This window comes from Lontra canadensis, unplaced genomic scaffold (assembly GCF_010015895.1).
Source record: "Lontra canadensis isolate GAN:19392208 unplaced genomic scaffold, GSC_riverotter_1.0 scaffold15, whole genome shotgun sequence".
Taxonomy (NCBI): domain Eukaryota; kingdom Metazoa; phylum Chordata; class Mammalia; order Carnivora; family Mustelidae; genus Lontra; species Lontra canadensis.
This window is the reverse complement of record NW_022631009.1, coordinates 19,820,374-19,843,695: the sequence shown is the minus strand read 5'-3', so window position 1 is coordinate 19,843,695 and position 23,322 is coordinate 19,820,374. Positions and strand designations below refer to the sequence as shown.

Sequence of the window (23,322 nt, the reverse complement as noted above, 5' to 3'; positions counted from 1 at the left end):
CTGAGATCATGACCTGAGCTGAAGGCAGAGGCTTAACCCACTGAGCCACCCAGGCACCCCATCTTTATTTATTTTTTAGTATTTTCATATAGCTACCTGACAGAATGGTTATATTTTTAATTAAAGGAAAATATTTCCTTTAACATGGTGATTATGTTGCAGAAGTCCTTGTCGGAGGTTGAGAGAGATCTGAAAAATTCTGAACCTGCATCTAGGGCTCAAACCAAAGGGAAGAGAATGGTTATCCAGGAAATAGAAAACTCAGAGGATGAATGTGGGAAGGACAGCGGAAGAGCCCAGGAAGACGGCAGTGGAGATAAGAGTAAAACATTTTTCCTCTTTTGGTTACGCAAAAACATCCCTTTTTTGTATGGGCTGGCTCAAATTTTCTATTTCTACCAAAATTCATAGTCCGCTAAAACTTTTCTAGCTGCACCATGTAAATCCACAAAAAAGGGTGTTCTTTTTTCTTAGGGAGAGAGACAAGGGGAGGGGCAGAAGGAGAGGGAGAGAGAGGATGGATACCAGCAGCAGAACCAATCTTAAGACCCTGAGATCATGACCTGAGCTGGAATCAAGAGTCAAACACTTAATTGACTGAGCCACCCAGGCACCCCAAGTTTTTTCTTACTGTTTTTCTTAATACAATCTCCCCAACCCATTTTTCTGCTTAACCTGACACCTTTCCTCTAGAGTTCAATTCAATTCTTGTTTATCATGGTATGTTGACATTATTGATAATTTGCAAGTTAACCTTAAATCCCTCTCCTAGATGACTGTTTTGTATACAGCTACTTGGTTGTAAACCAAATGTGTTGTCTTCACAGGGATGAATGCATTGTTGGGAAATTGCTTATGTGCCTCTCAAAAATATTTTAAATATGCAAAAGAAATAGGTATAATTTCACTTCTGGTACCATTTTTTTAGAGAATCTAGACTAGATAAACTTCATTTTCATAATATATAGTAATGATAGTTATATCACCTTTAAGGGGGAAGATGCACCTATTCCCGTAACAAGGGTGGGGGTACGATTTTACCCCTTTTCTGAGATCCCCCAAGCAACCAAAGGGAAAGTAATAGTTTTGAAGATTATTCATAGGCAAAAATTAACTTGTAAGTAATTTGACAGAATATTTTAATTTTGAGAGAAAAGTATAAAATGTTTAGCTCATTCAACTTAAAGTAAAAATTTTAATATTTTTAGTACAGAAATATAATGTAAAATATACAGCTCAAGACAAAATATCAGTGCAATCAGGGTAAAGACGAAGGGACAGAAAAGAAGGGGGGAAGAGAGAAAAGGAATCAGAGTAAGAGCACCACGGAGATGGGAAAGGAAGAGGGCATCAAAGGGAAGAAAAAGGGAGAAGTTAAACAGTTTTTCAAGGATTGAAACTCATCTTTCAGACAGATTTTAAATAAATTCTGGCAACAAATATTGTTCTAAGGGTTTATATTTTATCTTAAGATGTCAAGCCAAGTATCTTAAAGGAAATAATTTAATATCTTACCTGGGACAAAATACAGTATAAACTAGATCAGTTGATCCTATTTGTAAATTATTATTTAAAAATTTACACAGACTAAAAGTGGACTTTTGTGCTATACAGATCTAATAGGTATAAAATCACATGACAGGATACAGAACAATTCCATCATGTCAGATTCCTTCTTGCTCTTTTTTTTTTTTAAAGATTTTATTTATTTATTTGACAGAGATCACAAGTAGACAGAGAGGCAGGCAGAGAGAGATGGGGAAGCAGACTCCCTGCTGAGCAGAGAGCCCAATGTGGGCCTCAATCCCAGGACCCTGAAATCATGACCTGAGCTGAAGGCAGAGGCTTAACCCACTGAACCACCCAGGGCCCCCCTCCTTGCTCTTCTTTTTTTTTTTTTTTTTTTTTTAAAGATTTTTTTTATTTATTTGACAGACAGAGATCACAAGTAGGCAGAGAGGCAGGCAGAGAGAGAGGAAGGGAAGCAGGCTCCCTGCTGAGCAGAAGCCCGATGTGGGGCTCGATCCCAGGACTCTGAGACCATGACCTGAGCTGAAGGCAAAGGCTTAACCCACTGAGCCACCCAGGCGCCCCCCTCCTTGCTCTTCTTATGGCCAAATTCTTTCCCCACCTGAAGCCTTGGTAACTATTGGTCTGTCAAAATTCTTCAAATTTTTGGGGGCTGGGAGGGCAACACAATTTCTCTCCCACAGGGACTGTTATGACAATTGTTAGACCACCTAGGACTTGTCCCACAAGTCCTTGGGGATTTCTTTTTTTTCTCACTCTCTCCATTTTTAAGCTTGCAAAGTTTCTATTGATCTATATTCAAATTCACCAATTTTTTAACTCTCTGATCCCAAATCTACTGTTGCTCCTTTTCAGTGAATTTAAAAATTTTGGTTACTGTGTTTCTCCATTCTAAAATTTCCATTTAGTTCTTTTTTTTGTTGTTTTTGTTTTTGTTTTAATCTTTCAATTCTCCACAGTTTTTAAACCCTTCTATCCATTTCAAGAGTGTTTGCCTTTATTTCTTGGAGCATGGCTATAATAGTCACTTAAAGGGTTTGATAATTCACATCTGTTTTAACTGGGGTCTGGTATTTCTTAATCATCTTTTCCCTTTCCAAATGTGGAGATTTTCTTTCTTCCTAGTTTATTAGATAGTTTTGTACTTTATACTAGCAACTTTAAGTATTATGATATGCGATTTTCAGTCTTACTTAAATCTTTTTTAGGCAGTTAATCAGTCTGGTTAGGTTTGGGTAACAGTTTTCCTGCCCGACTTCTGTGAACTGGGATTCTAATGTCAGTTTAGTTTCAGAACCTTTGCAGTGCTATTTGGATCTGTCCCACCTGTACACCACTCAGGGACCAGCCAGGGTCTGGGCAGTGGTCTTTCCCTATAATTCACTTCTCAAAACATCTAGCATGATGTTTAGGGTCACTATGCAGACGGATTGCCTGGAGGGTGAGCCCAGTTCATATGCAGTTGTTATCTTGAGTTTCCCCTTCTCTGTGTGATTCTTCCCCACTCCTTCTGGTGCCCAGAGGTTTTCCTTCCTCTTCCTCCAGCTAGAAAGGCAGACTTTTACTTTCCCCTTTCTACAGCACACTTCCCATGACCCTGTGCCTCCAGGACCGAGCAGCAAGAGGACAGAGAAGAACAGCAATGGAACATTCTTGGGACCACAGTTTCTCTGACCAGAGATAAGGGTTCCTCTCCCTCCAGATTTTACATGTACTTACTGGCTGTCATGACCACTGCAGCTGATGTAGGATTGGCTGGGGGTTGGGATTGGACAGAAAGGAAAAACAAAACAAACAAAAAAGAAACCAAGATTTATTTTGACACCAGCTCTGGGTTTTGGACAGCCTTTGAACCAGGATAGGAGATGACAGAGGAAAGAAAAAGGAGCAGCTCACTACTGGTCTGGTGGTATTTCAGGTTCTAGGCCCTTTTCCCACCTCGCCTGCTACCATTTACTTTTCAGGGTCCTCCTGTGGCTACTCCATCAGTTCTGTCTCAGGTTTCTAGTTATATTGAAGGGGAGAGATGGGTAGAGTGTGTTTATTCCATTTTGACAGAACTGCCTTCCTCATTACTATTTTTTCTGAAGGATTAGCACATTTGAAGAACTACAAAAGTTGCTTATGTAGGTTATTTTATTTAATCCTCAAGGAAGCTGTAACCCACACTTTTATACATTAGGTAACGGAAGCCTAGAAAGTTTCAGTGATTTGCCACATTTTCATGGGCTGTTAATCACATGGCTGGGGTATGGGCCTAAACCTGTGTGACTCCAAGTCTATCAAATAAAAGTGGGTAGTGGATGCCAACTAGGAGAGCATAGGTTCCATAAAATCCAGACCGAATGTCACCAGACTGCCTTGTCAAACAAACATGTAATTTGGTGTTTATCTCCCTCGTGCTCACTGGTATTGTACCAACAACTCTTATTAGAAGCCTGAACCTATGTTGAAGAGCAAGTGAGTTAAAGACTACTGTGATTTTTTTTGATTTAAAAAAAAAAAAAGGAGCATAGGAACTGAATAGACAGTTTTCCAAAGAAGACATTCACATGGCGCATGTGTATAGGAAAAAGGTGCTCAACATCACTAATCATCAGGAAAATGCAAATCAAAACCACAATGAGATATCACCTCAAATGTGTTTGAATGGCTGTCATCAAGGAGATGGGAGGTAACAAGTGTTGGTGAGGATGTGGAGAAAAGCGGACCCCATGCACTGTTGGTGGGAATGCAAACTTTTGCAGCCACTATGAATAACAGTATAGAGGGTCCTCAGAAGATTAAATGTAGAGCTACCCTATGGTCCAGCCATCCCATTTCTGGGTGTATGTACAAAAGAAATGAAAACACTGTCTTAAAGAGATATCTGCACCCCTGTGTTCATGTCAGCATTCTCAAGAGCCAAGACATGGTAATGGTGCAGGATTTCTTTTCCTTTGGTGCTCACGGTTCTTGGTCATGCCACTTTGAATAATGAAGGGGTAGACCAGACAGAGTGGTGGGCAGCAAAGCAAGGTTTATTGAGCGTTAGTACAAAGCTCCCAAAGAGAGAGGGGACCCGAGAGGGTTGCCACTGGAGTTTCTAAGTCTAGGGGTGTATGGGCTTGTTGGTGGGCTCTTTTAATCTGATTAACCCTCCACTTGGGCCTTTCATCCAATCAGGCTTTTGTCATCTATCTGTCACATGGGAAAGGGTGGAAGGCTCCATCCAGGATGGTGTAAAATCCTTTTATGGGTGGTTTCCTCTTAGAGTGGGGAGCTATCCTTGTCTCTTCCTGCCTTTCTTCCAACTATCCTTCATCAGTAACAACCGTAAGTGTCCTTCAGCAGATAAATGGAGACAGAAAATGTGAGACACATACTCACCTACAATAGAATATTAGGCGACAGAAAAGAAGGAAATCTGCTATTTGCAAAAGCATGGGTGGACCTTTAGGACATTATGCTAAGTGAAATGAGTCAGACAGAGAGAGATGAATACTGTGTGATCTTATTTATGTGTAGAATCTAAAAAAACCCAAACTTGTAGAAATAGAGAGTAGAATGGTGGTTGCCAGAGGTGGATGTTTTGGGAATAAGTTGGTCAAAGAGTATAAACTTTCACCTGTGAGTAAGTTTGGGGAAGGAAATGTATAGCGTGGTGACTACAGTTAACACCTTGATATTGTGTACTGGAAAGTTGCTAAGAAAGTAGATCTTAAATGTCATTACAAAAAAAAGTTATGTGAGGTGATAGGTGTGCTAGGTAACCTTACTGTGGTAATCATTTTACAATACATATCTATATCAGATCACCACCTTGTACCCTTTAAATGTATACAGTGTTCCCGTCACTTATGTCTCAAAGCTGGGGGGTGGGGGGGTTGGAGATACTAAAGGCTCTCCTCCCACAAACAGATAAACAGGAAAGGGCTGATCATTAAACAATGAGTAATATTCTGTGATTAGAAAAGTGAGTCAGCAAAATTGTTGTGTAATATCATTTAATAGGTTGATGTTTCCCTCTGAGTCAGGTGTTAACCCTAACATCAGAACCACAGAGAAACAATGTTCCTGTTCAGAGCTCCAAGCAGCCAGAGCTTTAAGAAAACCATTTCTTTTCTCCTTTCTTTTTTTTTGAGAGGGAGAGCATGTTGGGGGGTAGGGATGGGGGGAGGGGCAGAGAGGGAGAGAGAGAGAGAATCTTAAGCAGGCTCTGGCCCCAGCGTAGAGCCAAACACAGGGCTCCATCTCCTGACCCTGAGCAAAATCAAGAGCCGATGCTTTACCAACTGCGCACTACCCAGACGCCCCTAACCGAACCATTTATGATCTTGGCATTTGTGCCCCTCAATAATTATTTTGTAGATTAGGGAGTACATAAAAATATGTGAGATTCTGAAAAGAAAAATGTCTTGATAGGAATATAAATTTTAAGACTAGTTAGTTCCCTTTTATCAGGAAAGCAAATCAAAATTAGGTGGAATAAATGGCTGGAAACCCAGAAGCAGTCCTTTTAAAATGAAATAAATTCAATAGGACTGTCTCATGCTCACCTCTACCAAGGTCCATTGTTAGAGGACATGTAGAAAGAGGTCCTGGAGCCTTGGACAAGACGGGAGAAATGCAAGTCACTTTTAGGCAATCCTATTAAAGCCCAGAGGAAGGTTATCAGGATGGGATCCTTGCATGTGTTTCCCCTTCCCACCACATTCCAGGAGAGAATTCTTGGTCATTATGGGGTATGGTGCAGGGAGCGCTGAAGCCCCTGGAAAAATGCAGCTTTGAGTGTTGTGTAAGCTCAGCTGGTAACGCTGCTCCCTGTAAGGGCCACCCGGGCTGGGCAGGCCCAGCTCACCCCGACTAAGGTATGATGTAGCCAGTGCAGTTGGTTAAATAGACACTGATGGCTCTGTGTCAGGTACGGAGACAAGACAACTGACACTTGTCCTCCTAGGGACTCATCTGAAGAAACATCTATTTGCCAGGCTGATTAGACCCAAGGATTTGAGTTCCTGGGCTTTCTTGGGAACTCCCCATCACTTTGTGTTTTCCTTCCCTAGTGGAGAGCATTGAGACATGACCATCAGCGTACGACTAGCTGTGAGAGACTTTGGTGTTTATTCTGTCTTCTTACAGGGTCTGGGAGAAGTAATCACAGGAAAGTAAGCATCTAACCTCCCTAGTCCTGCTGATGCTTAATCCCTACTTAAAAATGAAATATAAGAAGATTAAGTAGTAACTTGCAAGCCGAAGAATAAAATAAAGTTATTTCTCTTGTCTATGTAAATTCTATGGCGGGATCAAGAAGGAGGAAGGGTAGGGATTTCCAGGAGTTAAAACAATAGATAAAATTGGGCACCTGGGTAGCTGAGTGGGTTAAAGCCTCTGCCTTCGGCCCAGGTCATGTTTCCAGGGTCCTGGGATTGAGCCCCGCATCGGGCTCTCTGCTCAGCAGGGAGCCTGCTTCCCTTCCTCTCTCTCTGCCTGCCTCTCTGCCTACTTGTGATCTCTGTCAAATAAATTAATAAAATCTTTAAAAAAATAGATAAAATCATGAAAGGAAAGGTGAATGATGTTGACTGGAAAAGTGAAAAAACCAGGGGCGTTCTGGGTGGCTCAGTTGGTTGGGCATCTTCCTTTGGCTCAGGTTGTGATCCCAGGATCTTGGGATTGAGCTCCGCAGGGAGACTGCTTCTCCTGCTGCTCCCCCTGCTTATGCTCTCTCTCTCTCTGTTAAATAAATAAAATCTTAAAAAAAAAAAGTAAAAAAAAATACAAGTGAAAAACCAGTATCAGTCAGATGCTATAAAAAAAATTAAAAGGTAAATGACAAACTAGGACAAATGGCAAGGGGTCGATAACCTTAAAATATGAAGAGCTTTTACAAAATAATAAGAAAATGTTAAAAGAGCCCAGTACGATAATGAACAAAGCATATGAACAATTAATCACTAACGGAGAAATTAAATGATCAACAAATTTTGTATTGCTAACAAAAAAAGAAAATTAAAGGTAGATTTTTTTCTCTCCCATCAAATTGACCTACATGGGGGATTAAAAAAAAAAACACACACAAAAAAGAACCCAGTAAAGTATCCTTTGTTGTCAAGAGTAAAATGTAAAAAAAAGAAAAGGAAAAAAAAGAGTAAAGTGAAATAAGCATTCTTTTTTTAAATTGAGATATAATCCATATTTCATAAAATTCACCCTTTTCAAATTCAGTGGATTTTAATATATTCACAAGGTTGTACAACCATTACTACTGTCTAATCCTGGTATATTTTTATCATCACAAAAAGAAATCTCATACCCATTAACAGTCACTTCCATCACCCTCCTCTTGCCACCATTAATCTACTTTCTGTCTCTGTGGCTTTGCCTCTGCTGAGAATACTGGAAAGTTGCTAAGAAAGTAGATCAGCAAAGCAAGGTTTATTGAGCAATAGTACAAAGCTCCCAAAGAGAGAGGGGACCCGAGAGGGTTGCCACCGGAGTTTTCCAATATAAATGGAAACTTAAAATATGTGGCCTTTTGTGTCTGGCTCCTTTAACTGAGCATAATTTTTTTTTTAAGATTTTATTTATTTGATAGAGATCACAAGTAGGCAGAGAGGCAGGCAGAGAGAGAGGGGGGGAAGCAGGCTCCCCACTGAGCAGAGAGCCCGACGTGGGCTTGATCCCAGGACCCCGAGATCACAACCTGAGCCAAATGCAGAGGCTTTAACCCACTGAGCCACCCAGGCACCCCTCACTGAGCATAATATTTTTAAGGTTCATCCATGTTGCAGCATGTATTGGTACTTTATTCCTTTTTATGGACAAATAATACCCCATTGCATGGATAATACCACATTTTCTCTATCCATCTGTTGATGGACACTTGGCTTATCGCCACTTTTTTGGCTCTTCTGAATAATGTGGCTATGAAACTCATGTACAAGTTTTTTTTTTTTTTAAGATTTTATTTATTTGACAGACAGAGATCACAAGTAGGCAGAGAGGCAGGCAGAGAGAGAGAGAAGGAAGCAGGCTCCCCGTGGAGCAGAGAGCCCAATGTGGGGCTCGATCCCAGGACGCCGGGATCATGACCTGAGCCAAAGGCAGAGGCTTTAACCCACTGAGCCACCCAGGCGCCCCTCATGTACAAGTTTTGTGTGTGTGCATATGTTTTTAATTTCCTTCGGTACATAACTAGGAGTAGGATGCTGGGTTATTTGGTAAATAACTCTTGTTTAACTTCTTGAGGCACTGCCAGGCTGTTTTCCAAAATGGCTCCACCATTTTATAGTCCCACCAACAATATATGAGGATTTGAATTCCTCCACATTCTTGCAAATGCTTGCTATGGGTTGCCATTTTGATTATAGCCATTATAGTGGGTGTGAAGCGGCAACTCCTATAGTTTTGATTTGCATTTTTCTAATGACTTATTACGTTAACCATTTTTATGTGTATATTATTATTTTTATTTGTGTATCTTCTTTAGAGGAATGCTTATTCGAGTTCTTTGCCCATTTAAGAATTAGCTTGTATTTTTATAGTTGCATTATGAATATACTTTATATTCATATATAGTATGAATATACTAGTATGATACTAGACCCTTGCAGGTAAGATATATGACTTGCACATAATTTCCCCCTTTCTGTGGGTTGTGTTTTTACTTTCTTGATAATATCCTTGTATGCAAAGTTTTAAAATTTGATGGAGTTCAGTTTATTTTTCTCTTTTCTTGCCTGTGACTTAAGTGTGCTAAATAAAAATCCATCATCAAATTCAAGGGCATGTAGATTTACCCCATGTTGTCTTCTAAGAATTTTGTGGTTTTAGTTCTTATATTTAGGTCACTGACTTATTTTGATTGATTGAGGTAGGAAGGAGTCCAACTTAGCTTTTTCTTCAGCATGTAAAAATCCAGTTGTCCCAACACCACTTGTTAGCCTATGCTTTCCCGATTGAATGGACTTGACATCCTTGTCAAGAATCAACTGGCCATAGATGTATGGGTTTATAGAATCACGGTTCTATTCTATTGGCCTTGATGTCTATCCTTACGTCAGCACCACACTGTTTTGGTTAATGAAGCTTTTAGTAAATTTTGAAATTAGAAGTGTAAGTCCTTTGATTTTGTTATTCTTTTTCAAGATTGTTTTGATTACTCTGGACCCCTTAAATTCCATATGAATTTGAGGATCTCCTTTTCCATTTCTGCAGAAAAGCCTGTAGAATTGTGATAGGGGATTATGTCAGATCTGTAGATCACTTTGGATATCTTTACACTAAGTGTTCCTATCTATGATCAAGAGATATCTTTTCATTTACTGGTTTTTTCCCAGTAATTTGTAGTTTTCTACATACAAGTCTTTCACCTCCTTGGTTAAATGTATCCTTAAATATTTTATTCATCTGGATGCTACTGTATATGGAATTGCTTTTGTAATTTTCAGATTGTTCATTGCTGGTGTATCTTATACCCTGAAACTGCTGAATTTGCTTTTTAGCCCTAGTAGTAGTAGCAGTAATAGTTGTGTGTGTGTGTGTGTGTGTGTGTGTGTATTCTTTAGGATTATATATACCCCCAAATATAAACACATACACGTAGACACACCCATATATATAATATAAAATATGTGTAATAATCATGTTATCTATTAATAAATAGTTTTACTTCTTCCCTTCCAATATGGATGCTTTTTATTGTATTTTTTTTTTCTTGTCTAATTGATCAGGCTACAACTTCCAGTATAATGTTGAGTTGCAGTGGTGAAGACAGCATCCTTGCCTTGTTCTTGAACTTTAGGGGAAAGCTTTGGGAATTTTACCATTGAGTATGATGATGTTGATTGGGTTTTTCATGAATGTAGTTTATCATGTTGAGAAATTTCACTTGTTTCTAGTTTTCTGTTTTTTATCATGAAAGGGTGTTGGCTTTTGTCAAATGCCTATTCAGTGTCAGTTATGGTCATGTGGTTTTTTTCCCCCCTTATTCTATTAATGTGGATGTTCTATGATTTTGCACTGTTGAACTACTTCCTGAGATAAATCCCACTTGGTCATGGTGTATATAGTCCTTGTACTATGCTCTTGGATTCAGATTGCTAGTGTTTTGTTGAGTATTTTTGCATCTACCAACTACCCAAGCTACTGAAGCCTGCTGAACTAAGTCCTCATGGCTTTAGATCTAATGGTCGTTGGTAGGCCTTAGGCAGCTGAGGCTGCTGGCCATCCCTTCCTTTGATACTTACTATTGTTGACTCCCTCCTCCCTAAAATATTCTTTCTTCTTGGTTTCTGAGGCAGTACTCCCTCCTGGGCTTTCTCTCATTTCTAGATACTCCTCCATCTCCACTGAAGATTTTTCTTATTATCATTCTTTATGTGTTAGTATTTCTTAGGGATCCTTCTGGAGATCTCAGTGACCTCATCTACACCCAGACTCTAGTGATCCTATTTATATCAGCAACTCCCAAGTCAACTGGGACTTATCTGAAGACTCAAGATAGGCCACACCTCTGAGCTGCACTTAGAGCTACCTTCTGAACAACTCTTCTGGAATGTCCCACAGGTAGTACAGTACACGCCAGGACTCACAGGTCTTTCAGGATCAGGCCTTGGCTTACCTTTAGAGACTATCAGAGTTGTTCAAGGACATTTCAGTCTTAAGGAGAGAGGTATGGCTTTTAGTTAATTTTGGTTCATTTCATTTGAATTCCATAAACCAGTTATGCTGATTTCTAGCTCTCTTGGCTCTGGGACAGCCTTTAGCTTTTCCCTTCTGTCTTTGTTGCCTCATTTATAAAGTGGGGGAGATAATACTAGGTATAAGGATTAATGATAATGGATAATGGTATATGTAAAAATCTTGACCCATATGATGTTCTAAATAATCTGCAGCTCTTTAGTAACAGTACTGGTAAGACGTGAGGGGATAACATACAAAGGAGTGGAGAATAATACTAAATTGTCTATTGTTTCTGACAGGAATCTGTGCTTTCATCTGTTTTTATGCTGGGTGGGGACTTGAGCAGCAGATACCGGACAAAGAAGACTGGAGTCTTGCTCTGATAATCCTACTGGGTCCAATCTGGGGATTTATTGTTATAACAAGATCTTTTTATTGTTTTTATAATGAAGCCTCTTTTGTTTATTACACTGTATAGAAACTCATATTTACTAATTCGTGTGTTTTTATACTGAATGATTGCCTTAGGTTGACCATCCACTGATTTTCATTTAAATACTGGTTGTTTTCAATTCTCCTTGTCCTTGTGGTTCAAATCCTGGCTTTACCACACATGAAACACAGTGGAAAATACATCCACTAAAAATCAGATTAGAAGGGCTGGCTTAGTTGGGCTCAGTGGTGCGGTCTGCCACTCTTGATCTCCAGGTCTTGAATTCAAGCCCTATGTTTGGCATGGAGCCTACTTTAAAAAGAAATCAGATTAGAATTTGTTGGCAGTCTCTGTACTTAGGTGTTTTTTTGTTTTGTTTTGTTTTGTTTTGTTTTGTTTTTAAAGATTTTATTTATTTGACAGACAGATCACAAGTAGGCAGAGAGGCAGGCAGAGAGAGGGAAGCAGGTTCCCGGCTGAGCAGAGAGCCTGATGCTGCTCGATTTCAGGACCCTGAGATCATGACCTGAGGCGAAGGCAAAGGCTTAACCCACTGAGCCACCCAGGCGCCCCATGTACTTAAGTGTTTTTTAACAGTGCTGTGAAATAACTACCTTGTTTTAAATATTGGTAAGACACCTATCCGTGAAATATTTATACATCATTTTCATATTTAAAAATAATAGATTCAGTAATCAGTTATTAAAGCTCTGATTAATGCCTGAAGTCTTTCCATCATGATCAAAGGAATTTGAGCTTGAATAAGGTATTGTAATGGATGTTTTTTAAGGCTCACTTTAAAAACTTGGGGCCTATATTATGTAATTTCTTTGCTAAATTCATTTTAAAAAGACCTAAATCACTTGGATTTTATTTCACTTTCAAATTATCTTTTTCTCCCAGTTCTTTAACATAAGTAAAAGGATACCCCGATCTTGGGTGCAATGATCGTACTCAAGGTTTGGTAACTTCATGCACTCATAAATCGGAAATGGGAGAAAGGTACGTTTTTGTAAGCTGTACCTGCCACGGATGCTTTGACTCAGGGAATAATTCTGAGGAGCCGTGCTCGCGTCCCAAGCCCGTCGGCGTTCAACCAGTTAACTACAGGGTGGCTCAGTGCGTGGCCCGGGGAGCGCAAGGCTCCGCACTTGGCCCGCGGCAGACGTGCCCCTGGAGCTGCCGGGAACAGCGCTGCCCCGCCCGCCGGGGCGGTGCCCGCCGGGCCTCCGCCGCGACCCGCCCCCGCGAGCGCTGCAACGCGCGTCCGCGCCGGGCTCCCCCGCGGCCGCCGCGGTAGGTAGTTTCTCCTGATGATGCAAACACTCGCTTCCCGCATCCACTTCCCACAGAGGCCGCGGAGCCGGCGGGACCCGGGAGCGCCGCCGAGCCGCGCGCCATGGGCAACATCCAGAAGAAGCTGACCAGCAAAAGCGAGGGCGGCAAGCGGCCCGAGAAGGGCGTGCCGCGGCGGGGTCGGGGGCCTGGGGCCGGCGCGGAGAAGCGGGGCCGTCTGCGGGCCCCAGCGGCGGCGGGCAGCGGGCGGGGCACCGGGGACCCCGCCGCCGACGCCTCGGCGGGCCCGGTCCCCTCCGCCACGCTCGGCCCCGCGGACCTGAAGAGCCAGGGCAACGCGCTGTTCAAAAGCGGCCAGTTCGCCGAGGCGGCCCTCAAGTACTCGGCGGCGGTCGCGCAGCTGGAGCCCGCAGGTAGGCGAGGGGCGGCCGCCGGATGACAGGCGCTCGCGCTGGTGCAGACCGGGCCCAGCGCGGGGTGGGACGGACCCGGGCGAGCGGCACCCTGGAACGCGCAGCACATGCCCGGGCGGGGGCGCGTCTGCGTCTGTCCCTCGTGGGCTCGCCCTGTGCGGCCACTGCGGGCACCGGGCGGCCTGTGGGACTGCAGTGGCCCCCCCCCCCCCAGACCTCAGGCGTCCGCCTGCTGGGGAGCCGGGATTGCGCTAATGGATTTTAACCGTGTTTAATGAACTGTGATTTTAGGAAGTGGAAATGCAGAGGATCTAAGTATCTTATATTCAAATAGAGCGGCGTGTTACCTAAAAGGAGGAAACTGCAGCGGCTGCATTCAAGATTGTAACAGGTAAACGGCGCGTTTTCAGGTTTGTCAGCAGTGTGATGAATGAATGCAGTATTTAATTTCTTTTTTCTTTTTTTTAAAGATTTTTTATTTTATTATTTATTTGACAGACAGAGATCACAAGTAGGCAAAGAGGCAGGCAGAGAGAGAGGTGGAGGCAGGCTCCCTGCTGAGCAGAGAGCCCGATGCGGGGCTCGATCCCAGGACTCTGGGATCATGACCTGAGCTGAAGGCAGAGGCTTAACCCACCGAGCCACCCAGGCACCCCAGTATTTAATTTCTTAATGAATTTTCTGCATGAATCTAACTTCTTAGAGACTTTAAAGACCTGTTAATTGAATTATACATAAAAATGATAAAATTTTCTCCTTCATATATACGAATACAATTAATAGAAGACTGCGAACTTTTTTCATTTCCACAGCCACCACCTTAATCCATGCTCTTTTCAGGTCAGTTCTAGACTTTGGAGAAGCCTTGCGTCTTTTTGACTCCTCCACTGTAGCATCACAACAATTTTTCCTGAAGCGTTATTTTTGTGGTTCAAACAGGTATTCCGTGGCTCAGTGTGGTGTTGCAGAGAGTTATAAGCTCCTCTTACCACCTCCCCACGCCCCCCCCAACGAGTTTTCCGCTCTCATTTGGGCCACTGTGATGCCCTCTGCACATGTTTGCCTTCTGAAATCCCTGCTCAGTTGCCTCCTCTTCTTTGCCTTCCTGGTCACCTCAGGCTCCCTGGTCCCCTGCATGGCTCTAACCGGTACACTGTCACTCTCATACCTGTGGGTACTTGCATTATCCACTACACTCGATTTTCAGCTCCGTGAAGTCAGGACCCGTGTTTCAGACTGTTTGCATCCCTCAAGCACTGTAGGCACCCATGGTACTCAACAAGTTACATACTGAGGTTGGTGAATGTATTTACATGAAAAATTTGTTTTCTTCCACCATCAAGTAATAAGCCTGTTTCAGAAATCCTTTGGAAAGAAGCTACTAGTAGTGCATCTAAAAAATAAGTTGTGTGTTCTGGCTTGACCCTCACAGTCCTGGTTTACTCCTCTTGTCTGGCAAATTATTAACATCTCCCCTTTTCACTTTCAGAAGCCCTAGGTTGAACAATAACTTGTGTGGACCTCATTATAAGATGAACAATTTATTATTTTTTTCCAGTGTTAGTATCAGTGTATTGATATGGGTAAAAACTTGCTACTATCTGTGCCTACAGTTTCAAAAGAAGGTGTTGAGGGGCTTGGATTTTTTTTTTTTTTGCCAATTTTACATATTCAAATTTAAAATAAATACTATTTATAGTCACTTGGCCCTGACTTTAGACCCCATGCACTGTTGGGCAGGCTCAACACTGATTATTACATTTTTAGGAGCTGGTTGAAGTCAAATTGGTAGCTTGAAATCTGCCATGGTTGAAGTACGGACACCATGAAAATTGGCAAGCACCTCAAATCTGGGTTTTTCTTCTCAGGAGAGCTGGTTGGTAAACATTTACCACTGCATTTAACTAATAAGACCATACGAATTTGTGGAGTATCAAGAACATTGTGATATGCAGCCAAGAACCTTTACAGCGCAAGTGTCTGTGGCGAACACGTTAACCTTTAGATTTATCTTGGGTCTTCCTACAGGGAGCGAGTTCAGAACTACGGTTAAAATGTGGGAACCCTACAGTTAAGAGCTACAGCAAAACAGCGGGCTCACCTTAACCTTAAGTGAGATGGTTTAAGGTAGCATTTTCTTGCTAAAATTTGTTGTGTTTCAGTGTAGATCTGGGAGGAAGTCAAAGATGGGATTCCAGCCCTGGTGTCTAAGGAGGCTAGAATGGAGGTTTGTCTGGAAGGAGCAGGAGACAGGCTTTAGGGTGGGGAGGGAGATGGGCGGTGGTGTAGTTAAGATGTCCTTAGATAAGAGCTGTGTTCTAGGCCAAGGAATCCTGTTTTGCTGGTCAGTACTGACCGCTATGGATCCCGACCTACTTAGGTGTTTTCTTGATACCTGGCATGTGAGTCCCAACCTAAGGGGCATGAGGTGATTTTATTCCAAAGCAGTGAACCTCAAACTACTTTTAATGCTAGAAACTGTGATTTGCTTTTGTGAACATGTTGAAATAAATGTATTTTAATCTGTATGAACTAGCAGTCATTTAGTAGCCAAAGTAGGACTATTTCCTTTTCACTTCAAGAAAATTCCATACATTTTCATGGAAACCTATGTTTTAGTTTTTCACTGAATTGTCTTCACTCTTCGGAGAGTTGTTTTGTGTGCCAAGAGCCCTTATTCCAAGACAAGTCGTAGTAGGAGTCAAACTTAAGAAAAAAACAAAAATAAACTCACGGGGGCAAACTTTCAAATAAGGGAGAGAGGGGAACCTGTGATTTAACTTTCATAGCTTGACCTATGAAGAATAACTTTTGATACAGTTTGGGGGAAAAGTGTTTGATTTTACACATCTGAACTCCTGGGGCCTGCTCTGAAACACTTCCTTCCTCTGAGGTATATCTCAGGGGTGTGCTGAGAGGATGGATCATTGTTAGGAGAGTAAGGGGTTTTTGAGGAGCTCAAGGGGACTCTGGGCCTTGTGCCTCTCTAGACCACAGCATCTCCATGTTTCTGTTTTAGTCTTCAAGGTGAACCATGAATCAGGGAAAAAGTTTAAAACCATTGTCCTAGAAATTGCTTTATGTTTTCAGAATTGTTTATCAGCTAAAAACAAAAACAAACCCTCTTTTCCCACGCTAGAGAACGTTTTGAGGTTATCTACACTACACCAAAAAAACCTTTCGGTGGCTTTCCATTGAGAATAATTTGACAGATTGACTAAAAATGAATGTTGCCTGGTAATTCTCTGCTTTTGCTCCTTTTTTGCTACTCTCTGACAGGCTTCAAATTAAAACTCGGCAGGGTCTTAACTGTATTAACTTGAATAGTTAAGCCTTTGTTAGCTCTGGCTTAAAAGTTCTGTTTTTATGAATGAATGCCCCCCTTTTTTTTTTCTTAGTGGAATTTCCATTTATAAGCTCATATTCATTTTCAGGATTGTGGTTAAAGAGAAAAAAAAACCTTGCATTTACTGGGCTGGGAGTGCTGAAAATTGAATGCATCTTCTCAGTGTTATATTCTGCGCCTACCTGGGGTCCGTCTTCAGTGGCTGAATAGCACCTTGGGCATTGGAAGTCTGGGGGGACATGGGGTAGTTGTGGTGACATTGGGTAGTTGTAGGAGTATCATACACATTTGTCATCTTGGTTCATGTTGTTAGTATCCCCTAAGTATGAAACAAAGCTAGATTTAAGGCAATGGTAAAAGTGATAGATCCTTGGGGCGCCTGGGTGGCTCAGCGGGTTAAAGCCTCTGCCTTCGGCTCAGGTCATGATCCCAGGGTCCTGGGATTGAGCCCCGCATCGGGCTCTCTGCGAAGCAATGAGCCTGCTTCCCTTCCTCTTTCTCTGCCTACTTGTGATCTCTGTCTGTCAAAGAAATAAATAAAATCTTTTAAATAAATAAATAAAAGTGATAGATTCTTTTGCTCAGAGATCAGTTCTCTAGTGTTTTAAGAGTTTTTACTTGATCTTAGTTTTACTTTTTTTAAAAAAATATTTTATTTCTTTGACAGAGAGATACAGTGAGAGAGGAGGCACAAGCGGGGGGAGTGGGAGAGGGAGAAGCAGGCTACCCGCTGAGCAGGGAGCCTGATGCGGTACTAGATCCCAGGACCCAACATGACCTGAGCGGAAGGCAGACACTTAATGACTGAGCCACCCAGGCGCCCCTTAGTTTTACTTTACTTTAACTTTTGTAAGTTATAAAAGTAATACACGTTTTACAGAAAAAAAATTTTTAAAACCCAGTGCAGTACAGAGGAGATCCTTAAAATAACCCACAGTGGTAACACCCAGGCAGAACAAAATTGGTTAGATCTTACAGCTGGTTAATGACAGCCTCTATGGTGCGCAGCGTGGGAGCACACCCGCCTTTGCGGTAGAGTATCTGTACAATGTGGAGAATTGTGAATGACTCCAGCAGAGTTCCCTTATTTATGGTGTTTTTGTATGTGTGTGGTAGGCAAAGCATAGGTTCGTTCAGGAGGTATTGGCTGAGTGCCTCCCATGGGCCAGGTGTTGATCTGGGCACTGGGAACAGGCACTGTCCTGGCTTTCCCAAAGCCAAAATTCAAAAGAACTGCCCTGTGGGCAGATCACACTCCTTTCCCCTCCATCTCCTCACCTGCAGCATGAACTTGAACTTGCCCTCTTGGGCAGTTCGATGAGAGTCTGCAGTGGCAGACGTGTCAGGTGGCAGGTGTTATGTCAGCTTCCTCCTTGCCAGATCACTGTAGATAGGGATAGACAGCAGATCCCCATGACTGTTGGAGAAAAAGTAAAGCAGCCCTCACTTGTGCTTTCCCTGAAGCCCATTACACATCCGCTGTGAAAACTGCTTGTAGCAGAAGAGTGACCCTGAGAAGCAGACCTGCGGTCCCGATACGGGGGGGCCGGGGCCACAGACGCTTCCTGCTGGGTGTTTAGCAAGTAGGTTTTTCCTAGGATTTCTGCTTGCCATGTTCTACAGTTTCAGTTACGTTTGCAAAAACGAAGAATATGATAGTTTTCATTCATAAATATGGTCTCTGGATTGTTCTATTTCAGAATGTAATGAAGTCTGTTGTTTGTGAAGTAGCTTTAAACAGTTACTTCAAACAAAACCAAGGAACACAACCTTGAAATACATCTCTGGTGATGTTGGAAATACTTCATAGCCTAAAAAAAATGCAAGATGAAAATTCATGACTTCCAAGAAATCATCGTATACTTACTTCCTTGATTCCCTCTGGTCCATTTTTGAAGCCCTTTGCCAGCAAGTAAATCATAATAAACTGAAGTTAAGGGAGCTGATTTTCAAAATGTAAGGCAGGTTTTTGTGATTCTGTGCTGTGATGCCTTATTAAACACAGGTGTGAATAAAAATTTTCCTTTTAATCCATCAGTAGGTAACAAGAATCTGTTGAAACCTGACTTTGTATTTGGTGCCATGGTCGGCTCTGTTAGGGCAGAGGGAAGGGATGGGTCATTGGAGAGGGTGGGGCGTGCTCTGTGTTGCCAGGGAGCTCTGTCTCAGTGGGGGAAAGAGTAAATGCTAATGTGCTTTGCTACAGGTTTAAAATAAAGGAACTGGGGGCACATGGGTGGCTTAGTTGGTACATCCGACTCTTGATTTCAGATCAGGTCATGACCTCAGGGTTGTGAGACCAAGCCCCTGCATCAGGCTCTGCACTGGGAGTAGAGCGGCTTAGGACTTTTTCTCTCCCTCTCCCTCTTCCCCCACCCAAAGTAAATAAAATAAAGGAAATAACTGCAAGTTTGATTGTTCTTTAGCCCTGAGTTTGTCTTTCTGGTGTATTCCTGTGTCCTTCATATGAAATACCAACTGTGCCCTTATTTGAAAGTAGTACTATAGTGTATATTTAGTTATTAGAAGCTGAGTAATTTTCAAAACAAATGACATAATATTTTTGTCTTAGGGCTCTGGAACTTCATCCTTTCTCAGTCAAACCTCTTCTTCGTCGAGCAATGGCCTATGAAACTTTAGAGCAGTATCAGAAAGCTTATGTGGATTATAAAACAGTGTTGCAGATAGACTGCAGAATCCAGCTAGCAAACGACAGTATTAACAGGTAAGCCAGCCTGAGGTGGTGCCTCAGGTCTTATTGTTCTATACTGGAATTACATGTTTTTCTGTCTCCCCTCTGAGAACACTGTCAGAGTGTAGACACATCCTCATTTACTCACTTTGCATGCATGGTTTTCACTCCCATCAAAACCAGACGGTTCTGTCTCTAGCTTAATTTCTAACTGTCCTATAATCCACTTTGAGTTGTCCTCTAACACCTTTATATTTGCGTCCTGGTCCATTAATTACAGTAAATTTTTTTTTTAAGCTTAGGATATAGATCTTTGCTGTTCCGAATGCACAGAATTTAATTTTATAGTATTTGTAAACGTCTGTGGCATTAGGAAGGTGTTCTCAGTGATGTTGTAAATCAGTAGTAATTCTAGGACAAGGTCCAAGAATGTAGTGAAAACTGCCATATCGAATCTTCTTCTCCTACAGGGTTTTGCACATGCTCATTGCACCACATCTGTCAGTGGAAACATAGCCGCTTATTGTTTCTCCTCAGGAGAGTGGATGTCTTCATGAGCCTGCTAGATTTTGTGTTCTGTGCCCTTTAAATAGACACTCATCATAGGATGAGTATTAATTTATCATGGTGAAATAGCAAAGAATTTGGATCTAATTTGTATTATGACCTATTTGCCCCCTGAGTGAGCATGGGAAGGTAAGAATTTCCAGACTTCATAAATTGCTTTCAAGTGAAATTAAAAAGTTATGAGTTGGATAATATTGCTAGTTATGTATACTATTTTCTGATCCCATTTGTCCAGAATATACCTTACTCCGTGTGTTACACTGTGCCCTGTGTTGGTCTGGTGTACCATGCCCCGCCCTCCCCCCAAGACAAAAAAGGAAAAAATAACCTTGTTTCTGTATTTAAGCAAACCAGAATATAGCTAGGGGAAAAAATATAAGACAGATTATCCCCAGCAGTGAAAATATGTTAGTAGGGTGGGGAGATCACAGGAAGGCCGGGCCCCATTGTGTAGGCTTCAGTTGTTGGAGAGCGAGCGCCTGACGTGGTCTTTGAAGAGGCCTGATAGGACAGGAGGAGACCTTGAGCAAAATTGTGGAAGAGGAGAATGGCATGTTTTGGGTGAATTCATTTTATCAAATGATACCTTACCTCCCCCACAGTCCCACTGCACTTTGTAGAAGACTGTTAGAAAGATCTGTATGTAGAGCCAACAGCCATTTCCTGGAGTGTCCATTCTGGTCCTGCAGAACCTGTCTGACCCATGTCTGAAAGGGATATTCATTGGTTATTGGACCTGGAATGGGGCCACATCGAGCCTTGGGCTTTCACAACCTCCTTGATCTTGAGCTTGCAAAATTTGGACAGCGTCACCTGGCACAGCTGCCTTGCAGAAATGTCATCTTCTGCCTGGAGACACTTTTCCCCTTTTTGGCCCAGTTAATTTAGGAGAGGACCTGCTTCCTCCAGGAAATGACTTTCCCCGATAGACCCACCTACGCTCCAGCGTACATGTACTTTAGGCGCCCTTCCCAGCACCCCCGGAACACTGTGCCTTCTATTATTACCCTGCTTCCATATCATTTGTAAATTCTCTGTCCCTCCCTTTTTGTAAAATTGTTTTTCTCTCATTCTACTGGAAGTTCCTTGAGGTCAGGAATTGTGTTTTATCTGTCTGTGTAGTTGAAGTATTTCGTACAGTAGATAACGTCAGTAAGATGTGTTGAATGAATTCATTCTTCAACAGAGAGAGTATAATTCACTCCTGTGGTTGGCTTTTAATTTGGCCATCATCTGTCCTGTCATCTCCAAGGTAACTGGGAAAGAAGGATCTTCTCACAGAGCTTGGGCTTCCTGTGAAACGAAGAAGGAAGACAGCTGAAGTAGCCGACAGCGAGGAAGGGCCTCTTGGGAGGTGTTGTAGGAAAGCCAGTTCACAGTGATAGGCGGGAAGTTCTGAAGGGAGGAGTAGTTACCTGAGAGGCTGTGATTACTCCTATTTGTGAACCTTCTGCACTATGTATTTTGAAAAATTGAAGTAAAATTCACGGAACATAAAATGGACTATTTTAAAGTACGCAAGTGAGTGTCCTTTAGTTCACATGTACACTCGTACAACCTACCACCTCTCTCTGGTTCCAGAACATTCATCATCCCCAAAAGAAACCCTGTATCCCATGAACAGCCACTCATCTGCTCTCTTTCTGCGGCTCTACCTGCCCTGGGCAGTCCCTGTGAGTGGAATCCTAGAGTCCATGCCTTTCATGGTTGGTGTTTTTTACCTAGCGTGATGTTTTCAAGGTTCATGTTGTATGTTGACTCCCTGAGTGTTTTGTTTCTTTTTGTAGCTGAATAACAGTCCATTGTATGGACATAGCACCTTTTGTTTATCCGTTCATAAGTGATGGACGTTGAGGTTGTTTCTGTCTTTGGGCTATTGGGAATCATCTGCTGTGGGCATTTGTGTACAAGTTTTTGTTTGCACATCTGTTTTCAGTTCCTCTTGGAGTATACCTAGGAGTGGGATCGCTGGGTCATATGGGAATTCTATGTTTAGCTTTTTGAGGATTGTGTTACACTTTTAATATGTACTTAGGTTCTTTTATACAGATTGAGTTTTAAGATTCTTTCATTTTTTAATCGAGTGTTTCTGTTACTGTATAAGAAGATGAGGAGGCTTTGTCTGGTTTGCCATATATATTTTTCTATACAATACCCATAAAATTTCACTGTTCCTTTTCATGAATCCCATAGTTATGCTTGTTTTTCCATGTGAGCAACAGCAGCTTTTTTTTTTTTTTTTAATTTAAACATCTGTGCTTATTTTGTTTCTGTCTTCCATTAACCATATTCCTCTCTTCCTCTCCAGGAATCTTATATGTTAAATTTCCCTGCATATACTTATTTACTCTCTGGCAACACATCATCTCTTTTCAGCTGCTTCTTCCTTCCTCTCTGCTGGTAATACAAGTTTTGCTTGAAAATTCTCTTTTCTAAAGCTTTTTTTTTTTTTCTGCAGTTGTGGGTGGTCTTACATTATTTTTGAAGTTAGTTTCTTTACACTAAGATGTTTGAGATTTGGTTTGCATAACCAAAGATCACTATTGAAATTTTAGTTTAAAAAAACTGTAAGAAAAGTATGTGGATTTTATCTCTCTCTGTATAAATACAAAAACTACTCACACAAAAAGTACTGCTGAGTTAGCTAACTTGAATGTGTTCTACTAATTACCTGTAAATCTTCTTAGTCTTGGAACACATTTTTAAATCAGTTTCATTTGAAAGACATAATTCAGTTTTGTTTTTAGACTTAAATACGACAATTTGTATGTTTAAAATGATGACAAAGTGGTAATCAGGGATGTTAATCTGAACTTTATGATGGCCATTAGTTAAGTTAATAACGGTAAGGGCCCTTCCAGTATCCTGGCCTTTCATCATTATGTATATGAAAGCACAGTAAGTGGATAATTGTAGAGACAAAAAAAATTTCAAGGTAAGACAATCTCAGCCATATGTAAATGTTTTAAGAAAAAATAATGTTCCAAAAAAGAAACAAAAAACAGTGTTCCATACAGCAGCTTGCCCTCATGCGTTTTAGCAGCCGGTCTTTGTATACCTGTCTTTAGTGTATAGTTTGGGCATAGATATTCTAAGTGTTTTTGATTATTCTCAAGAGTAGTGCATTATCAGTTTAGTAATTACATTAGATAATCATGTGGGACATTTCTGCTAGGCCTCCTAAATTTTACCTTTATATTTTACTTTTTTATCACATCACATATACATTAAAAAAATTTTAAACCAATTAGAAATGCCTTCATTTTTTCTTTTGATACAAAAAGGATCTAAAGTTAACATAGTTTTGGGCAACTTTTAAAAATCCTTTTAAAGACCGTTTATGGGGACAGCAGATAGCTTAAGACTGTGTGTTTTCTGT

The 23,322-nt window shown here is 41.5% G+C and overlaps 1 protein-coding gene across 1 annotated transcript in view; it reads left to right on the top strand.

Moving 5' to 3' along the window:
- The window catches only part of SPAG1 (sperm associated antigen 1), a 69,284-nt gene that overhangs the window by 31,290 nt on the left and 14,672 nt on the right, over window positions 1-23,322 (top strand). The window contains exons 10-13 of the mRNA XM_032858587.1: window positions 163-322; window positions 12,982-13,338; window positions 13,630-13,729; window positions 19,257-19,409. Coding sequence (XP_032714478.1) covers window positions 163-322; window positions 12,982-13,338; window positions 13,630-13,729; window positions 19,257-19,409 — 770 coding nt within the window. The remainder of the gene's footprint in view (window positions 1-162; window positions 323-12,981; window positions 13,339-13,629; window positions 13,730-19,256; window positions 19,410-23,322) is intronic.